Below are 20,310 nucleotides of genomic sequence, written 5' to 3' on the forward strand. Positions count from 1 at the left end.
TATTTCCTGGTTAGAAGTAATCAACGGTCGTACCTTGGTTATCAATAAATTAAGGAAAAGCTGGTCGTTAGAGTTTATCGGCGACTATAACTAGCCTATTAATAAAATTAAGTGAACCTTCTTTGCATCAATGATCGGATGAATGGACTGTGTCTGCGTAGTTGTATCCTTGGCTAGAATTTATTTATCATTTATTTAATTGCTATTTACAATTGTATTAATTAATTATTTATTTTTGGTTAAATTATTTAATTATTTTTAGTTTATTTCTGATAAAAATCCCCCGTGTCCCGAACTTGAAAGGAATCAAATTTTTCCCAGTCCCTGTGGATTCGATCCTACTCACTACTATACACAGAAAATTTATTTTTCTCGAGTAGGTATTTATTATTGCACAGGCTCGACTCCTGTCAGTAAGGAATTTACCTAGGAATCTTAATAACAGAGCTGAATTTTTTTTTCCCTTTCTGTGACTTCAATACCACCAATGTTCTCTGCTATTAAGTGAATCAAGTCATCTGCCTTATAGTTCAGTCCCTTGGTTTTTTTCTGTACCTTGGTTTCGGGGAGGCAGTGACAAGAGTTTAGAAGATGTTAGAGGACTCTATACATCGACAACAGTAGAACTTTATGGTAGATTAAATTTTGCTCCTATGTTGTTGTCTTGGAAGATATGACTCAGCGAGGATACTACTCATAAATCCATTTGACGGTTTAAAATGGTTATTGTTAGCTTACTAATCCTTGAATGTTGGCGTTGATAGTTATCTCACAGGGAACAACTTCACAGGAACCATTCCTGGTTGGATGCTCGATACGGGAGAATATGTGTAAGTTCATCCTACATTGACAAATGCTTTAGCTAATTAATCCTTTGCTGGGATCAAAATTTCAGTTCAACGGCACCAAAAAATAAAAAAGATTGACGAAATAACTTAAATTTATATGATGCTGAACTGTTTGCATCTTCTTACTGGAAAAAAATAAAATTACTCTTTAGTGTACATTAGATGTTGTCATTGCTGAGTTTTTTTAGTTTTATCCAGAGACCTTTCCTACAACAATTTTTCTCTAGCAAATTCAGGATCCACGAGATGCCAAGCCGGAAACTTGTGAGATTACATTTGCTTTATCAATAATGTATTCAATGTCTTTTAAGCATTCTGCATTTAAGTGACAAGTGCAATAAATCTGTTTCAGGAACTTGTTTGCAAGCTTTTCAAAGAACAATAAATCGTAAGTTTTCACAATATGTATTTACTAAATACGCATCCTGATTAACTCAATTCTGAAGTTCCACAACCTCCATATGATGCTGATAGTTCCCAACACTCTATCGTTTTTCAGGAGCACCTTTTCATGCTTGCAGAGTTTCCGCTGCCAGCAAAGTAAGCTAATCTTCGTTTCAAATCGTTTGGATCATCTGGATAGGCACTTATGAACCATTTACTTTGTTTAGTATCATCTAGAAGTTCCCACTAGAGCATTAAGAGACATGGTCCTAATATAACATACTTTACCAAATTTAATTGAGAATCAATTGCTACCTTCCATGTCACTAGTTCTCGAAAAGTAAACATAGAAGTGAAACAGTGGATAGTCTCTTACATGATTGTTGAGTCATTGTGAGCTGGGAGTAAAAGTAAGCTACTATTATGGCTTAAATGGTTGTCCAAGAAACTACAAGTGTATTCAATGAACCAAGAAGTAGTTGCTTCTCTTAGGCTTCCGTCATGCTCTTTCATGCCTCTGCTATATTTCTATTTGATTTTCTTGTTATTTTGGTTGCTGTCTCCAGACTGGTCCTCTTTACATATAAATTGTGGTGGAAAGGGAGTAAAAATTGGTGACACAAACTACGATGATGATACACAACCTGGAGGGCCATCAAAGTTGTACCAGAGTGGAACAAATTGGGCATTCAGTACCACTGGTCACTTTGCCGATGATAATCACAATGTGGACTCGTATATTAATAGTAGTGATTCTGGAATTTTTGGGAATGAAATGCAATTATACTCGGATGCTCGACTATCTCCTCTTTCATTGACGTATTATGGGTTCTGTCTGGTAAATGGAAACTACACAGTGAAACTTCACTTTGCTGAAATTATGTTTACTGATGACAGAACATATAGCAGCCTTGGAAGGCGCGTATTTGATATATACATGCAGGTATTCATTGGCTTCATGGTACTGTCTGCAATGAAGTTTCAAATTTTCAAGAGAAAGTAACTGAAGCAGAGATGATGAAATCATCAGCAACATCTAGTTATTTCATGCAAATTTGAGTACGCACATTTATTGGGAATTGGTTGATATTTTTCTAGGGAAAATTGATCCAGAAAGATTTCAATATTGAGAATGCAGCAGGTGGAGTCAATAAGCCTGTAGTTCTAAATTTTACTGCTGTAGTAACTGACAGCACTTTAGAGATTCGCTTCTACTGGGCTGGAAAAGGAACCACGGATATTCCCCAAAAAGGAGTGTATGGTCCTCTGATTTCTGGAATTTCTGTGGATCCTGGTAAGCTTCAAAATTGCTAAAGCTTCTAGATTGAAAATTCAAAAATCGCAAATGAATCTTTATTTCTTTTCACTGAGTAACGAGTGTTTCGTAAATGTTGTTTCTGAACTTTCAACATGCATTAATATATCGTGGAGAAGAATAGAATAAGTTATCATTTCATCCAAACAAACTGATTTGAAAATGTCACCTCCCCTAATACTTGGCACAATGTTTAACCTCCTCATTTCAACTTCTTATTCTTCATTTCATTCTTCTTTTCCCCATTCAGATTTTCCGGTACCTTCAGAACATGGCTTATCAGTAGGCGCCATAGTTGGGATTGTACTCGCAGTTTTGGTTATCATATCTGTGGCTCTAGCCATTCTTTGGTGGAAATTTGGTCCGCAACTCCGTCAAACAATGCAGCTAGGTAACTTAATTTCTTGTTCAAGCAGAATATTGGACGTGCAATCTCAAAACTGGATAACATGTAACCCTTTGGTAAAAAATTCTGGCATTAGCATCTTGGTCCTTGTGTGAAGAATAGCTATTTTAGCAGATAAGTTACTTCACGAGTCCGTGAATTTTTTCCAGCAGTTCCACTTGAACTTTGAATTTCTTCATTTCGGTCCTTTGAAAAACTTCCATGCAGTCACTAGATATACCACGAGCTTTTGAATGCTAGAAGATTATAGTGACCGGCAGTTAAAATAAAATTTGTGTGCCAAATTTCAAATGTGCAGAGAATTTCCTCTAACTCGTGTTAGCTTTTTTGGCAGATTTTAGAAGTCTAGACCTGCAAACAGGATCTTTCGCCCTGAGACAAATCAAGTACGCAACAAACAATTTTGATTCTGCCAATATAATTGGAAGAGGTGGCTTTGGTTCTGTCTACAAGGTAACTCAAACCATGGCATACTTCCCAAATTCTTCATGTAGAGAAACTCGTGCTCAAGTGCATTACGGACATCTGACATTACATTTGTTATGACATCGCATCTTAATTGAAGGGAATTCTGCCTGACGGCACCGTCATTGCAGTAAAGCAGCTTTCTTCCAAATCAAACCAAGGAAACCGCGAATTTTTGAATGAAATAGGCATGATTTCTGCTCTACAACACCCTAATCTCATAAAGCTCTATGGATGCTGCATTGAGGGAAACCAACTATTGGTTGTATACGAGTACATGGAAAATAACAGCCTCGCTCGTGCATTGTTTGGTAAAGTAGCTTGTTTGTTTGTAGGTGCTTTTGTTATCATACCTTCAAAACCAAATATACGCATGTAAATGCAAGTAACATGATTTTTTAATAATCCTCACACGCCTGATAATTTTCAGGTCCTGAAGAGCAACAGTTGGAATTAAATTGGCCAACAAGGCGCAAGATCTGCCTTGGTATAGCAAGAGGTTTGGCTTTTCTGCATGAAGAATCGAGATTGAAGATTGTCCATAGAGACATCAAAGCCACCAATGTGCTAATTGATAAGGAGCTAAATCCCAAGATATCTGACTTTGGCCTGGCGAGACTTCATGAAGAAGATGACACCCATATAAGTACTCGTGTTGCTGGAACCTTGTGAGTGCAAGCATGACATTCTCTTGTTGGGAGGGGGGGAGAGGTTTAGAATGGTTGGAGTTCCATTGGAGGCCCAGATAGATATGAATCTGTTTACCATTTGATTTTTTTATTTTTTATTTGGGAGACCATGGTCTTGATTTGAGTTGCTGATGTTGAATTGGTTATTTTTCAGTGGATATATGGCACCTGAATATGCAATGAGAGGCTACTTAACTGACGAAGCGGATGTCTATAGCTTCGGAGTTGTTCTTCTGGAAATTGTCAGCGGAAAGAGCAACACTGGTTTCAAACCAAAGGAGGAATGCTTCAATCTTCTTGGCTTGGTAACTTCATTTCTTTCCCTCATGATTAACCTGTTGCTTAAAATTACTTGGTTTAAGAATTCTTCAGCTTTGTGCATTTAGCCAATAGTAGCTCAGAATTCCATTCTTGAAAAACTCTAGTGCCTTCTGTTGGTTTACTTGAGTATGTAGTGTACAGCAAAAGTTAGAACTGAAAACTCCTCCTCAAGAACATCTGAAACGAATATGCTTTGATGCCTTTGTGTGCTATTTTGACGCTTTGGAAAAATTAAGCTATCCAGACAGCTCTCTCATGTCTTATCATATAAACTTGCAAAGGCATGGCAATTTCCTCTTCAAATCAAAGGCAATACGTTTGTGCTCATTTTCTAGCATGTTCATTCTTTCGTGTAGGCTCATCTCTTGAAGGAGGAAATGAAGCTGATGGAACTAGTTGATTCCAGATTGGGAACAGACATCAACGAACGTGAGATTATGTTGACAATTGAAATAGCCCTGCTTTGCACCAGTATCTCTCCGGCCGCTAGGCCTAGTATGTCGACAGTGGTGAGCATGCTGGAGGGGAGGGTAAAGGATCAACAGTTGATTCCAGAATCGAGCGTTTTGGGTGCAAAGGTGAAGGAAATCAGTGATGAGCAATACCTACTAACAACCTTCAATGAGAGCCAGCTGCAGAGCACGTCAAGTGACCGGCCATTTACTGCATCTCCAGCATCCGCACCATTTACTGCATCTTCAGCATCTGCTTCTGATCAATCCAAAGAGTGATTTTCTGGACAACAGGTTATAAACTTATACGAGGAAACATCTTGTGCAAGTATTATCTGTAGAGTTTGCGGGAACAGTTAGTTGCAGATTTTGTAATATTGCATATAATTGTCTTTAATTCTAGATTTTACATTTACAGTTCATCAATTAGTAAAATTGTAGTTTGTATCCATTACTGAAAGCTAGAATTTTATACTATCAAGCATCAAAATTCTCCTTTATCCCACGAACCTGACAAAAGGTGGAGTTTTATGTTACACAAATCCCTTGTTGCGTATGTCACGCACGTCACGTTACAAACAATTAAATTGGACAAAATGACCCAAAAAAAAAAAATTAGGTTTAAAGAGTTGAGTGACTTTTTTGACCAAAAATAAATAAATAAAATTTAGTGACTAGATGATGCACCTTTAAATAGTTCAGTGACCTTTTGCGCGCCATTTACTCGATAAAAATAATAAATTTTAAGAAAAAAAAAACTAATAAAGTTTAGTGGCCTTTCGCGCCATTTACTCGATAAAACGAAAAACTTTTAAGAAAAAAAAAACTAATAAAGAAGTTTATGCTGAATGATTTGTTCTTGATGTTATAGCCACATTCAAAGGAAAATGGATTAGAATCTGATTCTGTTTTTAGGCAGGAAGAGGGGCCAAGCCTGGTGTTGACAAGATTTATTCCAAATCTGTTATGATTCTGGAAATAAATATCAAACTTTGGGATACCTAGCTCTTATGGCAATGATTTGAAGTTCTACCCCTTGACAACTGAAATTTTCTGCAAGAGCGTGGGCGCATGTATTTATTTACCACTTTACATATAAAAAAAGCACGGAATTATCTTCTTTAAGCCACTTCTATATATGATGTCTCTCAGTCTCTATCTTTCTGCTTTACATCTTTCCTTTTCTTTACGTTCAACTACTGAATGCATGTGTCAGCCAAAAAAAAAAATTGGAAACAGGAGCAAAAAAGGGAAGTGAACTTTTTATTTCCTTTCTTCTTAATTGAATACGTTATCTGGTGCTGACAAGGAAAACAAATAACAAGGTACTCGAAATAGGTCCACACTTCAAATGAATAAGGAAATATGTTTGTTTGGATTGAGGATTATTTGCCAAAATTTATTTGCTTACATCATTATTATAATTTCCAACACATATTTTTACATTCCCAATTACCTTTTTATCTCACATACATCACATCACAAAAAGTGCTACAGTAAAAATATCTCAAATAATTTACAATCCAAACAGAGCCGCGCAGTGTTCCATGTGAAAATAATCTCTTATTTTCTTTTATTAATTCTACTAGATTCTATGGAAATTCATTCCCAATTGAATTCTGCACAAAAATAAGTAAATGGTCAAATAGTAATAAACATGTTAACATTCATTTACACATTAACATAGAATGTTCACATTCAAAGTCGGGAATAGGAACAAAAATAAAATGTGCACTATTGATTCTTTTTATTTGCACACTTGATGTTTTATAAATCATTGATGTTACAAATATGAAATATCCAATCCTGAGTACCAACCATTAGACCAAATCCTTGGTCTTGCCTCCAATTCCTACTTTTATGGCATATTAAGTAGGACTATATCTATGAAAATAGGTTTTTCTGATTTTGGAAGATTAAAGTGCTTGACATATTCTTACTTTGTAAAGCTGATGTTTCGTTCCAGTTTTTTCCTAAATGTAATTTGTTCTCTTTTCTTTTATAAATGAAGTCCTTATAATATACTGGGTAGGTCTTATATAACTGTATCCAAATATGAGTGCTAGTTACACAAATTCTTTGTTCGATATTTCAGATACTGTTTTCCTTTCATAAGTATGTTTTATTCCCGTTTCTTTTTGACCCTTTTTGCTTCTTTGCTTTTTGTGGAACTATTAGTGGCCCTCAAGATCAACTTGAGTTAATAACAAAAGAATCTATAGAAAAGCATCAACTTTACTTAGAAAAATATCAAAATAGGAGCGAAATAGTAATAATAAATCTTAAGTTCATGTACAAAAAAGGATTTTAAAAACACGATATATCAAAACGATAGATATAAACATGAAAATTTCTAGAAATCAGAAAACGAGCCATCTTTTAGTTTGTATCTATCTTATTAACCGTACGTGGTTCAGAGTAAAATTTTCCATAAATCTAATTCATCGTGGGAATTTTGTTTTCAACATCTCCGAAGGCTTCCAAGACTTAACATTTAACATTCAATTGTTACATTTTGCTCAAGTTGAAAAAATAGCAGCTCCCAAGTTCTCTAGCCACGCTCGTTCGATTAGTTTGCCTTCTTCTTCTCATCCTCTTCTTGTGAATGATGAGGAACACCTGCAAAGGTTGAAGTCATCAGAAGCTGCATCCTCACCTTCACATTCATTGGTATGCCAATGATTGGATGCCCTCAAGAACTTGTACGACCGTCTGGATGATGTGCTTCGGCTGCCTTTGAGTCAACAAGCTCTCAACAATGAAGAGGTGTTGGATGGATCTCTCAGGCTGTAAGACACTTCTGGGACACATGAGAAAGTGTCCAGGAACTTGAGTCGTCTCTACAGAGAACAAGAAATCGAGATCTGGCCGATGAAGTTAGCTCATTTATGATCTCCAAAAAGCACTTGAACAAAATGATCAGCAAATGCTGCAAAGAGTTAAGGAAAGCAGAAAAGAACTGCAACCAAGCAGTTGTAAAGAAAGAGTCCCTTTGGTTAACCTGATCGAAAAGTCCAAGAAGTTAGTCTTAACCGTGTTGGAGTCCACTTTATCTTTCGTTTCTCCATCAAAGGAAAGATGCCAGAGGTCTTTGGTCTCGAATTTATTACACAAGAAAGCATCATCTGAAGGACATTCCAATGTTGCTGCAGTGGAACAATTAGAAATCGAGCTGCATCTGTTAAAGAAGGACAAGTCAAACACAGATGTAGTAAAGGGGCTCGTGGCCTTGGAATCTAGCCTTCAAGAATTAGCAGAGATGCTTGAAATTGTCTTCAGTCTATTTCTAAAAGCTAGAGTTTCCCTTCTCAACATTCTCAACCACTAGATTAGGCCAAAAACAGCTTGCATGGTTCCAATAATCTGGTTCCTGTGCAGTTCAATTCTGTATACATACACGTACAATTTTATACATACATAGACACATCAGAAACGAATACAGTATGAAGAATTGTTTTTTATAGGCCAGTATAAAGAGTTTATATGCATTAATCTCCAATTTTCCATCCCATTCGTTTGTTGGTTGATGATGATATACATTTTGTTATTGAATCTTATAGATAATTTCACGGTCTATCCAAAAAGACTGGGCCAATCAACATTTCAACATTCCTCAAAGAACTTCATTCCTTCAAAATTTGTGCACTAGCCAACAAAAATTTTTGTCTTTGCAAATTCTAAAACTATAAAAAAAAAAAATTAAATTGAAAAAATTATCAAATCTATAAGATTTATATTCTATAAATGTTAATGCTCTACATTTCACTTATACAAAAGGGTTATGGTTAAACATATAACATTTTAATTATATTCTTTCATTTGCAAAATTTGCTCTGCGATACATTATTATATCACATAGGGAAAAATATTTCATTTAAGTACTATTAGTGAAAATTAACAATGTCAATTGCATGAGATTCACGCGAAGAATTTAGACAATCATGTATTAATGTTTAAAAGGGTAAATTTCATTTTTACACCACTAAACTTTAACCTAATTTCCATTTTGTACTCCAAATAATTAACTTTGCAGAATGAGCTTCAATTTGGGACACTTTACATGCTAAACGGCTCAAGCTCATCCCACCTTAGCCAAGTATTGTTGGTGATCCATTAGATTTTCAGACACTTTGTTTTGTCATACCAACCACCATTTATTTCACATACATCAAATCTCAAAAAGTGTTATAATAAATAATAAAAAATATTTCAACATAATTTTCTATCCAAATACATAAATTATATTTAAAAAAGTAAAAATGAAAACTTAAATATCTTATCGCTTTTCCAATCTTCTCTTTTGCGGAGAACTTATGAATAAGTTATATTACTTGGTCCTCTGTTTGTTCTAAATTCGAGAGAGATATTCCAGACTTGCGAAAAAAAGTTTTAGTATTCCAGATAAAGCAGTTCATTGACACAAAAAAAAAAAGGGAAACAATTCTATACATTCTAGTATTACAAAATTAGGTGTAGCCAAAACCACAAGCTATTTTTGACTGGGTATAGCTAATGGTCTGGGAAGTTGATAAAAGACTGAACCATTCTTTGTACTGATCAAGGAAGTTCAGTAAAGAACACACAGCTTGGACTTTGAGCTAAGATGTTCAACATTTCAATCCTTATCTCATAGGTAGAGGGGTGACCAAATATCTACCATAATCCCCATGTATTATTTGCCAATGCCAAAATAACCCGAAGGCAAAAGGAATCTTAACAGATCAAAAGGTCAACCATGATAGGGCTACCAATGAACATGATTGTTTAAGTTAATACTTGCAGGCTAAAACACTAGCTAGAAATGCCGTAGTAATGAGGCTCCAAGTCAGTTAATTGTTCTTCCTAGCTTCAACTTTTGACAGGTAAAATCAGGTCATTACTGTGATTTTAGATTATGATTGATTAATAATTAATCGCCAAGCATCATGATTTGATCAATGTCACAAACACGCACGAATGACAAATAGAAAAATCCCACTAGCAGATCAAGATTCCCCTTGTTTCCCTGCGATTTTACATAGCCAGCAAAATTCTGATTTATTGACAATTAGGCAGCATGTGATGCTTTAATGGCATTGGCATCAAAGTAGGTGATGCAAATCGTTGTTATATCAATACTTTGGCTGCAAATTGATATCTCAATACAGGATATGTATGTAGGGAAATGCTGCAACAATGAGACAGGAATTGGAAAAATGGAATGCTTAATCAGCAATTACAAGAAGACAACGTTTGGATGTGATTGCTATTGTTTTTCATCAAGACCTATACGTGCAAATCGAGAAGATTTTGGCTTTTCAACTACCTTCTAATGCTTCTTTGTGCAAGAAAAAGATGGCAATCTTGATAGCTTGTCCTTAAACGATAAGCACTATCTTTGAATTGAACTTTTTTAGCCTTTTAGTGGTTCTGAAGGTTTGTTTGCAAACATCAAAGTCATAAATGATTTTCAATTTTATCAATGGAATTCTCACAATACAATATTATATACGTGTTCTTATTATTTTGTTTTGCGAATACAGATCACCATTCATGATTAAATTATGTGCTTTTTTTTTTAATTGAATGCAATATAGTTCATTCCAATTAGGATCAATTCCATTTTGCACCCTTCAACTGTACCTGCATGCTCGATCCCTATGTTTCAAAATGAGACACCTTAAACCTTAAAATATAAAATTTGTTCCTCTTGAGTAAACTCATTTATGGAAGTGAGACAAATTTCATAATTTAGAAATATTGAGCATATTTTACACTTTAGGGATCAAAGTGAGGTAGAATTTGTATTTTATAGTTTTACTTTAAAGTTTATATACCACAACAAGAATTCAGATATAGTTGAAGAATGCAAAATGTAATTCATTCTTCCCTTCAAATATGGTTCACTCAATCAATTTAGAGACTCATTCCCTCAATAGTTGAATAATAACTTGATTGAAATTCAAAATTTTGTTTTTCTTTTTTGCACGATATGTGCAGAGTTAACAAAACATTTTTATGCCCTATAGGGTATGGTATGTGGGCATAACGAAGTTCTGGTGTTTTTGCGTCTTCCTTAAATGGAAAAGGGTGGCTTAGATAAGCGGGCTTCCCCCCCCCCCCCCCCCCCCCCCCAACAAAAAAAAACAAATCTTATGATTTTTTTTTAAATACTCATTATCTATTATTTATTTTCTGTAAACTGTTATGACTTCTTTTATTACACTCTCAAAAATACTAGATATCCAAGAATTGATTAGGTCAGAGTTCTTCTATTGGTTGAGAAATTTAAAAATCATTCTAGCTTTTTGAAAAACTGTCTGTCTTGACCTATTCTTGATAATCTTCATAATGATTTTTTTATTGAAGAATATCCGCTTAGCAAAGATGGAAGGATGACAAGAAGAAAGTTTGATACTACAAATAACGAACTTCAAAGGCATCAAGAAGCATGGAGAATGCCAATGAGGTTTTAATCCCACTTACAAGAGTTGTATGAAACTCGAAGTTGAATTGGAAGATTAAATATCTCTAAGGAATTATTTAAATTTAGAATGGACGAGGGATCATACGTTCCTAGAGCATGGATTTAAGATTATCAAATACATTGAACATTTGGATTCAACTTTCGACAAGACCTCTTACTTCCCAAAAAAAAGGACTTTGAATAAGAGTTCAGATACAATTCCAGAGTTCATCAAGCAGTTATAAATAATCTTCAAATGTTTAATTATTTTGGATTTTATGGGGAAAAAAATGGTATTCTAAATTAAAGACATAGGGAGCCAATGTAGAGGAAACTCTGTCTAAATAATTATCACAATGAGAAGCACATGACACATGAAATGGACTCACTCCCATACTAGTTTATATTAAAAGAGTGAGTTTGATTTGGTGATTTAGTATTCTAGTTTTTTTTCTTTTCAACATTGCTCTTACCATAAAATATATTAAACTATGTTGTGCCCCAGATTTAAATGTCTTCTTAAAAATTATTGAGGTATCTGTGTAATATTGATTTGAGTTTTATATTGGAAAAAGAATTTGAGTACATTAAATTTCCGAATGTAATAGAATTAGATTTGGGATAAAGTTACTTTAATGCAAATACCCGAAAACAGAAAAGAAACCATTCGAGAACGTTCAAAAAAAGAAAGAAAAATGAAAAAAATTGAAGGCATCATTTATTATGGGTTGTAAACTTTCTTATGCAGCAGTAGTTAAGTCATGTTGTAATTAGGGGAAGGATTGGGTTGAACGATATGGTGGAAGAGATTGTAAATAGGAGGTTTTTAAGTGTGTTTATTCAAGTACAACAATTATTTACCAATCACGTTTATTCATCATATTTTTGGAGAAAAATACCTTAGAGATATACATGAAAATACGCAATGGATCTTTTGTCTCGCTCTCTGTTCCACTCTCTGTCCCACTTATTATTATATTTCTATTTCTCTTTTATAAACATTATATTTTAATTTTTTTTATTTTCTTACTATCAAACAACTATTAACAAAGTTAAAAATAAATACAACAGTTTCACAAAAGTAATATATAATAAAATAAAAATATAGTAGAAAATCCATAAAAATATCATTTTTTGTGTATTTTGATTGTTTGAGTTTGTTAAATTTTGTGTATTACTCAACTAATAGTGCTTGGATTTTAAGGAAACAAAAAAAGAATTAAAATATGATATTTATGAAAGATGAATAACAATATAATAAAAAATGTGACAGAGAATTGAATGGAAAGAGAGGGACAAAAGATCTGTTGCGATGAAAATATCAGAATGTCATGTTTTTCAACTCCATCTACATCTTCCAACTCTTGGAATTTTGAAAGATGGACACAGATGTTTAAAAGGACTGAGGTTGGTATGGTAATTTAGTGATCTAAGCCTTTGTTTTCAATAATATCATTGCCATAAAATAGTCAATATTGTATTACAAGTCAGAAATCAATTGGCATTTTAACTGACGAGCATGGGGTATGCATATAACAATTAAGTTTATTCCACGGTCAAGTTTTGCACTTATAAATTTCTAAATACTCCATACACGATTTTTTGTGAGTATACAGGTCAACATTGAGTATAGAGTATTAACAGTCGAACCCACAGGGAAGAATGAACAATTACCGGTGCTACTAAACTCCGCTATTAATTAGACGATCAACAAATTAAAGGAAACAAAACTTTGCAAACTTATGCAAGAAAATAGCAAATGAAAATTCTTTAGGTTGTGATATCCCTAACAACTCATATAAATGCTATTCTTGGATCATTGAGTACTGCTATCTTGGTTAGTTATGACATAATTTCCTCATATATGTGAATCCAACTCTCGTAGTGAATCAACTATACTCATAACTAATCCACACCTACTCTCGTGGTTATGAAATTGCTTATAAGTTCATTACCTCTATGAAATTACATGAAACAAGTCACTTAAACCACAAAGGTGTACCTCTACTCTCGTGAGTGTACTCCCTAAGTTTAGCACTTCTTGAACCAGTGTTAAATCCCAATTTTCATTAAAAATTTAAAACCTTTAGACATTCACAAAAAATGGTACCAAGTAAATTATGGTTTAAAGAGCAAAAGTGCTAAATAAGTTGCTCAAAATAATATCATCAAACAACTAAGAAGTTAACACAATATAATCATAAAAAGTTCAACCAAAATTCAAGGCATAAACTTTGGAAACGCATAATAAACATAAAATCCAAAACTTGCATATTAACCAAATTAACTTAGAATCAATTACAAAAGATAAAGAGTTCACATGAGCTCTCTCCTTACCTTTTCATCCTCCAAATTCATCTTTATCTTGCTAATACGCAAAAATGGATAAACTAGCTAAAACTAAACTATCCTACACCAACTAAACTAAAGAGTTAAGAAACTACATTTTTGTGGTATTTCTTCACCCCTCTTTCTAAGCTCTCCAAAATAAAGACACAAGTTCCTATTTATAGATAAATCTTTAAGTTCTTCATTTGCATCTTCAATGTGAACACAACTCCAAATAAGTCAACAACTTTGGCTCCAAGTTATATCTCATCATTATAGAAGAAATAAAATCAAGAATTGTTACTAGAATCTTCATTTTATAGTTGCAAATCTTGTATAATTTGTCCCTCAAAAGTTGTGAAAGAATGGAGTTGTAAACAAGTTGCGTAAGTGGAAGCCGTCAAGTTTGAGCGGAATCCCTCCAAGTTTCAGTCGGATTGCTTGGAGGGATTCGTCCTCTGTTTGGCCAAAAATTCTTTGCCTCGAATCCCTCCAACCAATCCCTTCAAAAACTGGTCAGATTGTTCGAAGGGATTCAAGTCAACTTTCATTTTTGACAAGTTTCTTCATTTTCTTCTTCTAGCGATTTAAACCACTTTTGAAACTCATCATCCTTTCGAACTTTAGGATTTCAATCATCATAATGTAAGCCTATTTTTTGTCCAAAATGAAGTCCATTTTTAATTCCTACAAAAATAACCAAAAATATGCAAATAAAAGGGACAAATATCTCATTTAAGCACTAAGCAACATTTAGAACTAATTCTAGCCAAAATGGACCAATTTCTTCTTATAATATTGTGAATATGACTAAAAAGTAATATAAAATATCATCCAAATATAGCACCAAATAGTCACTTATCATTAACCTTTTTGGGGGTCAATGTTTATTATGTGAGCAAAATTTAAAATATGGTTAGATATGGAATGAAATTATGATAGTGTTAATTTCTAAACGGAAAATTGTGAAAAAATCCTGAAAATATTATTAGAATTGGAATTAGAATAAAGATAGCTACTCTCATTTGGATTTGGAATTGAAGTAAAAGGATCCATCGCATGTATAGGCAGCCATAACCATATCATAGCATGAAACAGGTAATTACGTTATTCCATTTTTTGTTTTGTCTTCTTATTTCATAAAAGCAGTATAAAATTACTAGAGTTTGGACCTTTTGTTGCTTTAATCAATATTTAGCGCAAATTTTGGTGAAGCAGCAACGACACGCTATATCCTCGCAATTCTGCCTAATACATGTAGATGGTTTAGACAAGCAACTCTTAACAAACTTTAATTGTAAGAATTAGCAAAACTTAATCCACAACTCAAAAAAAGAGGGTAATAGGAAATCTTTAGTCTAACTAAAAACCATAATCATAAGTCGTAAAATCCAACTTGCCTCGTAAGAAAAAGCAGCCATTTGATCATGAGTTTCATAATTCGACTCTCAAATTCTCTTCTTTTCTTCTTTGCTACATTAGGTTTGGAATCCTCTCTTGTACCAAAAATTAAAAAAAAAACATTGCAATAAAAAAAGATTGATTAACATTGATACACGTGTCTAGAAACAAAATTAAATAACCAAATTTACAAGGAACCATAAGAAGTTACGTTAATTCATTTAGCCATGGTTTACATTCTAAGACACATTGAAGAAGAAGAGGCTACAAGCAGGTTTAGCCTATTCTTGAAAGACTAATGTTTCGATGACATATTTGTTGCAAGTACGAAACTGTGTGGAAGAATGTGTACAAAAAGAGGTGGAGGGAATTCTCAAACATAATGTTAAACTAGTATATGTCAAGTGCTTTAACATTACTACGAAGCTAAAGAGGTGCATGCATGGGAGCTCATGCTAATTCCTGTGTCCTCCTTTTGTGGGCTAACAAGGCTGCACAAAAGGTTGAGGTGGTGGCCAAGAAGAAGTAGGATTCACATCTTGGAACTTTGGAAATTTTTTGCTCCTTCAAAATTCACAATTATTGTATTTACGGGAGAGCAACAGAAATAGTTGCCAATGAAATCATCTTTGAATAGTATAAGAGTTGTTCAATAGATCGTAACTCGTTACCAACTACTTGAACATCTTGTAATAGTGATATTATATATTCAACTACCATTCATGTGGATCGGTACATGTTAGTTGATTTAGAGTTAAGTAGGATTATATGACCATTACATTTTGAATTTTCACATTATTGACAAAATTTGATCCGTGAACATATTTGGGCAATTGTCGGTGGCAATTGTCCTTACCCCTTGTCCTATATGATAAGAGTTTATTTTAGGTATTTTTAAGTACATTTTAGTAGTTAATTTTGGTTTGATTATTTAGTTTTATAACTAAAATAACTAGGTTTTGGTAAAAATATATATTTTTGGTAAAAGTGGCTAATATTGCATTTCTATTGATTTTAGTGATAAAAACTTCATTTTTATGCAGGATTAATGATTCAATCACCAAAGGATGTCAAGTGAGGTGAAAAATAGATAATTGGTGATGAATTCAAGTGGTTAAAAGAGAAATGAAGTGAAAAACGTTTAAGTGAAGAAGTGCGGTTCAAGACAGTTTAGACACTCTTCGGTATTTTGACTATATCTGGAGCTACGCTTATCAGATTGAGGTGATTTTTATACCATTTTAAAGCTAAGAAATAGACCTACACTTTTCATGAAGACACCAAAATCTAATTCTGCTGTTTTCATGGACAAAAAATCGGAATACAGAAGCTTCATTCTGTGGTCAAAAATCAAAACAGTGGTTTGACCAGGTGATGGTATTTCAATCATATCTCAGGCTACAAAGCTCCAATTTCGATAATTCTTGAAGCATTGGAAAGCTAACTGAAAGGGTTACAACTTTTGTGTTTTGTACAAAAGCTAGTTCGGCCTTCATCATAGAGAAAATTGCAGTTGAAACAAGGCCAAGTTGAAAAAGCGAGTTGATGCCGTGTTTTGTGTAGTCGCGTTTTTTTAGCCGAAAGTCTGCAATTTGCTCAGCCATTTCTCTTGTGTTCAGACTACTTTCCAGCTATCAGTTGCAAGGGAATTCGGTGCACATGCTTCAGAAGACAAAAGGGCAGACAATATGGCTTATTTTCAAGTCAAAAACATTGGTTATTGACTATCCTAACAAAGTTGAGATTTGGGAATCAAAAGGTGGAATTTGACTTGGAAAAATGAAGCTCTTGAGCAGTTTTTATGCAGAGACATTGGGAGAGGTCTACGTAGGAGAGTTTTTCATCTTGTAACATTTTATCTCTAGCTAGAAGTTCTTGGAGAAACATTTTTGGAGTTTTCACTTGTAATCATATTGTGCAAGAGCATAGCAGAAATTGGAGAGCTTCACCTTCAATTGGCTAAGCTTTCTTTTATCTTTCTTGTACTTGTACCTTATGATGTTTTGCATTAATAAACTTGTGAGTTTGATTGTTATTTCATTCATGAGTAGCTAATTTTCTTTATCTAGGGAGTAGATGAAGCTTATGGCCAAGTGATATGAATTGAATATGATTTATACTTGTTATATCTTGTATTAACTTGTCTACTTCTGTATGTTGGATTACTTGTTGTTGTTTGATCACCAATAGCAGGTTTATAGTTGTTCTTACTCATTGAAAAATGGTAAAAACAATGGATTAACATGAGTAGAGCTTGAGTTGTATGTTCATGAGAATAGAAATACATTCAAGTGGATGAAATCTGCATTTCATGCATGTATAAGAACAGATTTAGTATTTACCGAGAGATTAGGAAAAACTAAGCTGTTCTAGACCATTATTATCATGAGAATGTGAATTTGGTATTGTGGAAATGAATCCCGGGTTAAACAAGAGTAGTAACAAGTATTAAGATCTTTCATTTGGATTTTTTGTGCCATAAGTGAAATCTACATCTCTAGATTTAATCTTTAGTGAAATTTCTCCATTTGCATCTAGTTTTTATTAAATCAGATTTATAGATAGTAATAATATAATTTCTCTGCTCAAATTCATCATTAGTCTAAATAATAGAGAAAATAAGGATCTAGTAATTGTTTTAAGTTGCTCATCGTGGGATCGACCCAATACATACCCTACATTACAATTTTGGCCTGTATACTTGCAATCAAACGGGTATAAATTCGGATTAAACTTGCATTGATATAAAAATCCCGTCACTATATTTATGCATCTTAAGGGTTTTCTAGTTAATCTGATGAGGAGACGGATTTTAAGCAACTAGGGATATTATGTAGGTTGAGGCAAAATGTTGCTTTTGTCTCTGCCAAAGGTATCTGCCTCTCACGTGACCATTATCATGTCTGAGCTAACTGAAGAAACCGATGAAATTGACTAATTGTGTCACTTGATACAGTATCATAGTGAGCTAAATGACACAAAAAAAACAATAACGTTTAACGGTCTAGATGAGAATTCAAAATAGTAGAGTGGGTTATAGTCCGATTTAGCCTATATAATTCTTCAACCATATTATATAATGTATATATATATTATTATGCAAGTGAGGTACTATTTGCAATATTTGGTCAGCATATATCATGCAAGTGAGGTACTATTTGATACATTTGGTAAGCATATGGTTGAAGAATTATATATATAATTTATACAATATATTATATATGTTGTATATATTTAATGTGATATGCACTCAAATGCATCAGATATACACTGCAAAAGAAAACTGCACGAGCACAAGAGTGCAAAAGCAAATCGCCGTTGCCGGGGATCGAACCCGGGTCACCCGCGTGACAGGCGGGAATACTCACCACTATACTACAACGACCCATCTTGCAAAAAGTTGAAAATTTAACACACACAAACTTGTGTGACTTAGGTTTTGGACTCTCCAGAGTAAATGGACGAAGGGCAAACAACCGTACTTCCCAAGGCATAACCTGGAAATGCACACCAGGGGTTTAGGCCCAATACTAGAATGCAGATAACCAGCAGAAAAGATAGTTTTTGTTTGGGGTTGTGTAGGAAAAAAAGTAGTATATATAGTCACCAACTTCCAATGCCCCCGACTCAGGTCTTGTTTGATAATTCAATTCAATATTTAAATTTAATGGATTCAGATCTTAATATGTTTAAACGTATTTGATAACGAAAAATTGAACATCTGAATTAATTAAGTGGCACTGAATTTTGTAAACAAAACTTGCTCCCAAAAATAAGTGATAAACTATTTACTTATCACTTAATGTGATATACACTCAAATGTATCGGATTTACGATTTAATAATAATAGTCACAAATATGTTATAGTTTGATTTATCCTATATAATTCTTCAACCATATTATAATATATATATATATATATATATATATATATATATATATATATTATCATGCAAGTGAGGTACGACTGGGGATATTATGTAGGTTGAGGCAAAATGTTGCTTTTGTCTCTGCCAAAGGTATCTGCCTCTCACGTGACCATTATCTTGTCTGAGCTAACTGAAGAAACCGATGAAATTGACTGATTGTGTCACTTGATACAGTATCATAGTGAGCTAAATGACACAAAAAAAAATAATGTTTAACTATCGAGATGAGAATATAAAATAGTTGAGTGGGTTATAGTCTGATTTAGCCTATATAATTCTTCAACCATATTATAAAATATATATATATATTATTATGCAAGTGAGGTACTACTTGATATATTTGATCGGCATATATCATGCAAGCGAGGTACTCTTTGATACATTTGGTAAGCATACGGTTGAAGAATTATATATATAATTTATACAATATGTTGTATATGTTGTATATATTTAATGTGATATGCACTCAAATGTATCAGATATACTCTACCAAAGAAAACTGCACGGTGCATGATAATATATATATTATATAATATGGTTGAAGAATTATTATATAATTTATACAATTTATTATATACATTTAATGTGATATGCACTCAAATGTATCAGATATACACTGCAAAAGAAAACTGCACGAGCACAAGAGTGCAAAAGCAAATCGCCGTAGCCGGGGATCGAACCCGGGTCACCCGCGTGACAGGCGGGAATACTCACCACTATACTACAACGACCCATCTTGCAAAAAGTTGAAACTTTAACATACACAAACCTGTGTGACTTAGGTTTTGGACTCTCCAGAGTAAATGGCCGAAGGGCAAACAACCGTATTTCCCAAGGCATAACCTGGAAATGCACACCAGGGGTTTAGGCCCAATACCAGAATGCAGATAACCAGCAGAAAAGACAGTTTTCGTTTGGGGTTGTATTGGAAAAAAATTATTATATATAGTCACCAACTTCCAATGCCCCCGACTCAGGTCTTGTTTGATAATTCAATTCAATATTTGAATTTAATGGATTCAGATCTTAATATGTTTAGACGTTTTTTATAACGAAAAATTGAACATCTGAATTAATTAAGTGGCACTGAATTTTGTAAGCGAAACTTGCTCCCAAAAATAAGTGATAAACTATTTACTTATCACTTAATGTGATATACACTCAAATGTATCAGATTTACGATTTAATAATAATAGTCGTAATTATGTTATAGTTTGATTTATCCTATATAATTCTTCAACCATATTATATAATACATATATATATATATATATATATATTATCATGCAAGTGAGGTACGACTGGGGATATTATATAGGTTGAGGCA

At 33.6% G+C, this 20,310-nt stretch overlaps 1 protein-coding gene and 2 non-coding genes across 3 annotated transcripts; 1 reads left to right on the forward strand and 2 right to left on the reverse strand.

Annotated features, from left to right (window-relative positions):
• Positions 1-741: 741 nt before the first annotated feature.
• Positions 742-5,159, forward strand: LOC113690405 (probable leucine-rich repeat receptor-like serine/threonine-protein kinase At3g14840; the record flags this gene model as incomplete). The annotated part of the gene is made up of 12 exons (XM_072068613.1): positions 742-830; positions 1,047-1,112; positions 1,201-1,236; positions 1,348-1,388; positions 1,799-2,175; positions 2,331-2,526; positions 2,798-2,938; positions 3,288-3,406; positions 3,519-3,729; positions 3,849-4,086; positions 4,262-4,412; positions 4,785-5,159. Coding segments are annotated over 12 exons (2,040 nt in total), but the record flags the coding sequence as incomplete, so codon positions are not given.
• A 13,208-nt stretch (positions 5,160-18,367) lies between these two features.
• On the reverse strand, positions 18,368-18,439 carry TRNAD-GUC (transfer RNA aspartic acid (anticodon GUC)). Its single transcript has one exon. It is a non-coding gene; the product is annotated as a tRNA-Asp (tRNA).
• Positions 18,440-19,642: 1,203 nt separating this feature from the next.
• On the reverse strand, positions 19,643-19,714 carry TRNAD-GUC (transfer RNA aspartic acid (anticodon GUC)). Its single transcript has one exon. It is a non-coding gene; the product is annotated as a tRNA-Asp (tRNA).
• Positions 19,715-20,310: the final 596 nt, after the last annotated feature.

The sequence above is a fragment of the Coffea arabica genome, chromosome 1e, assembly GCF_036785885.1.
Source record: "Coffea arabica cultivar ET-39 chromosome 1e, Coffea Arabica ET-39 HiFi, whole genome shotgun sequence".
Classification (NCBI taxonomy): Eukaryota; Viridiplantae; Streptophyta; class Magnoliopsida; order Gentianales; family Rubiaceae; genus Coffea; species Coffea arabica.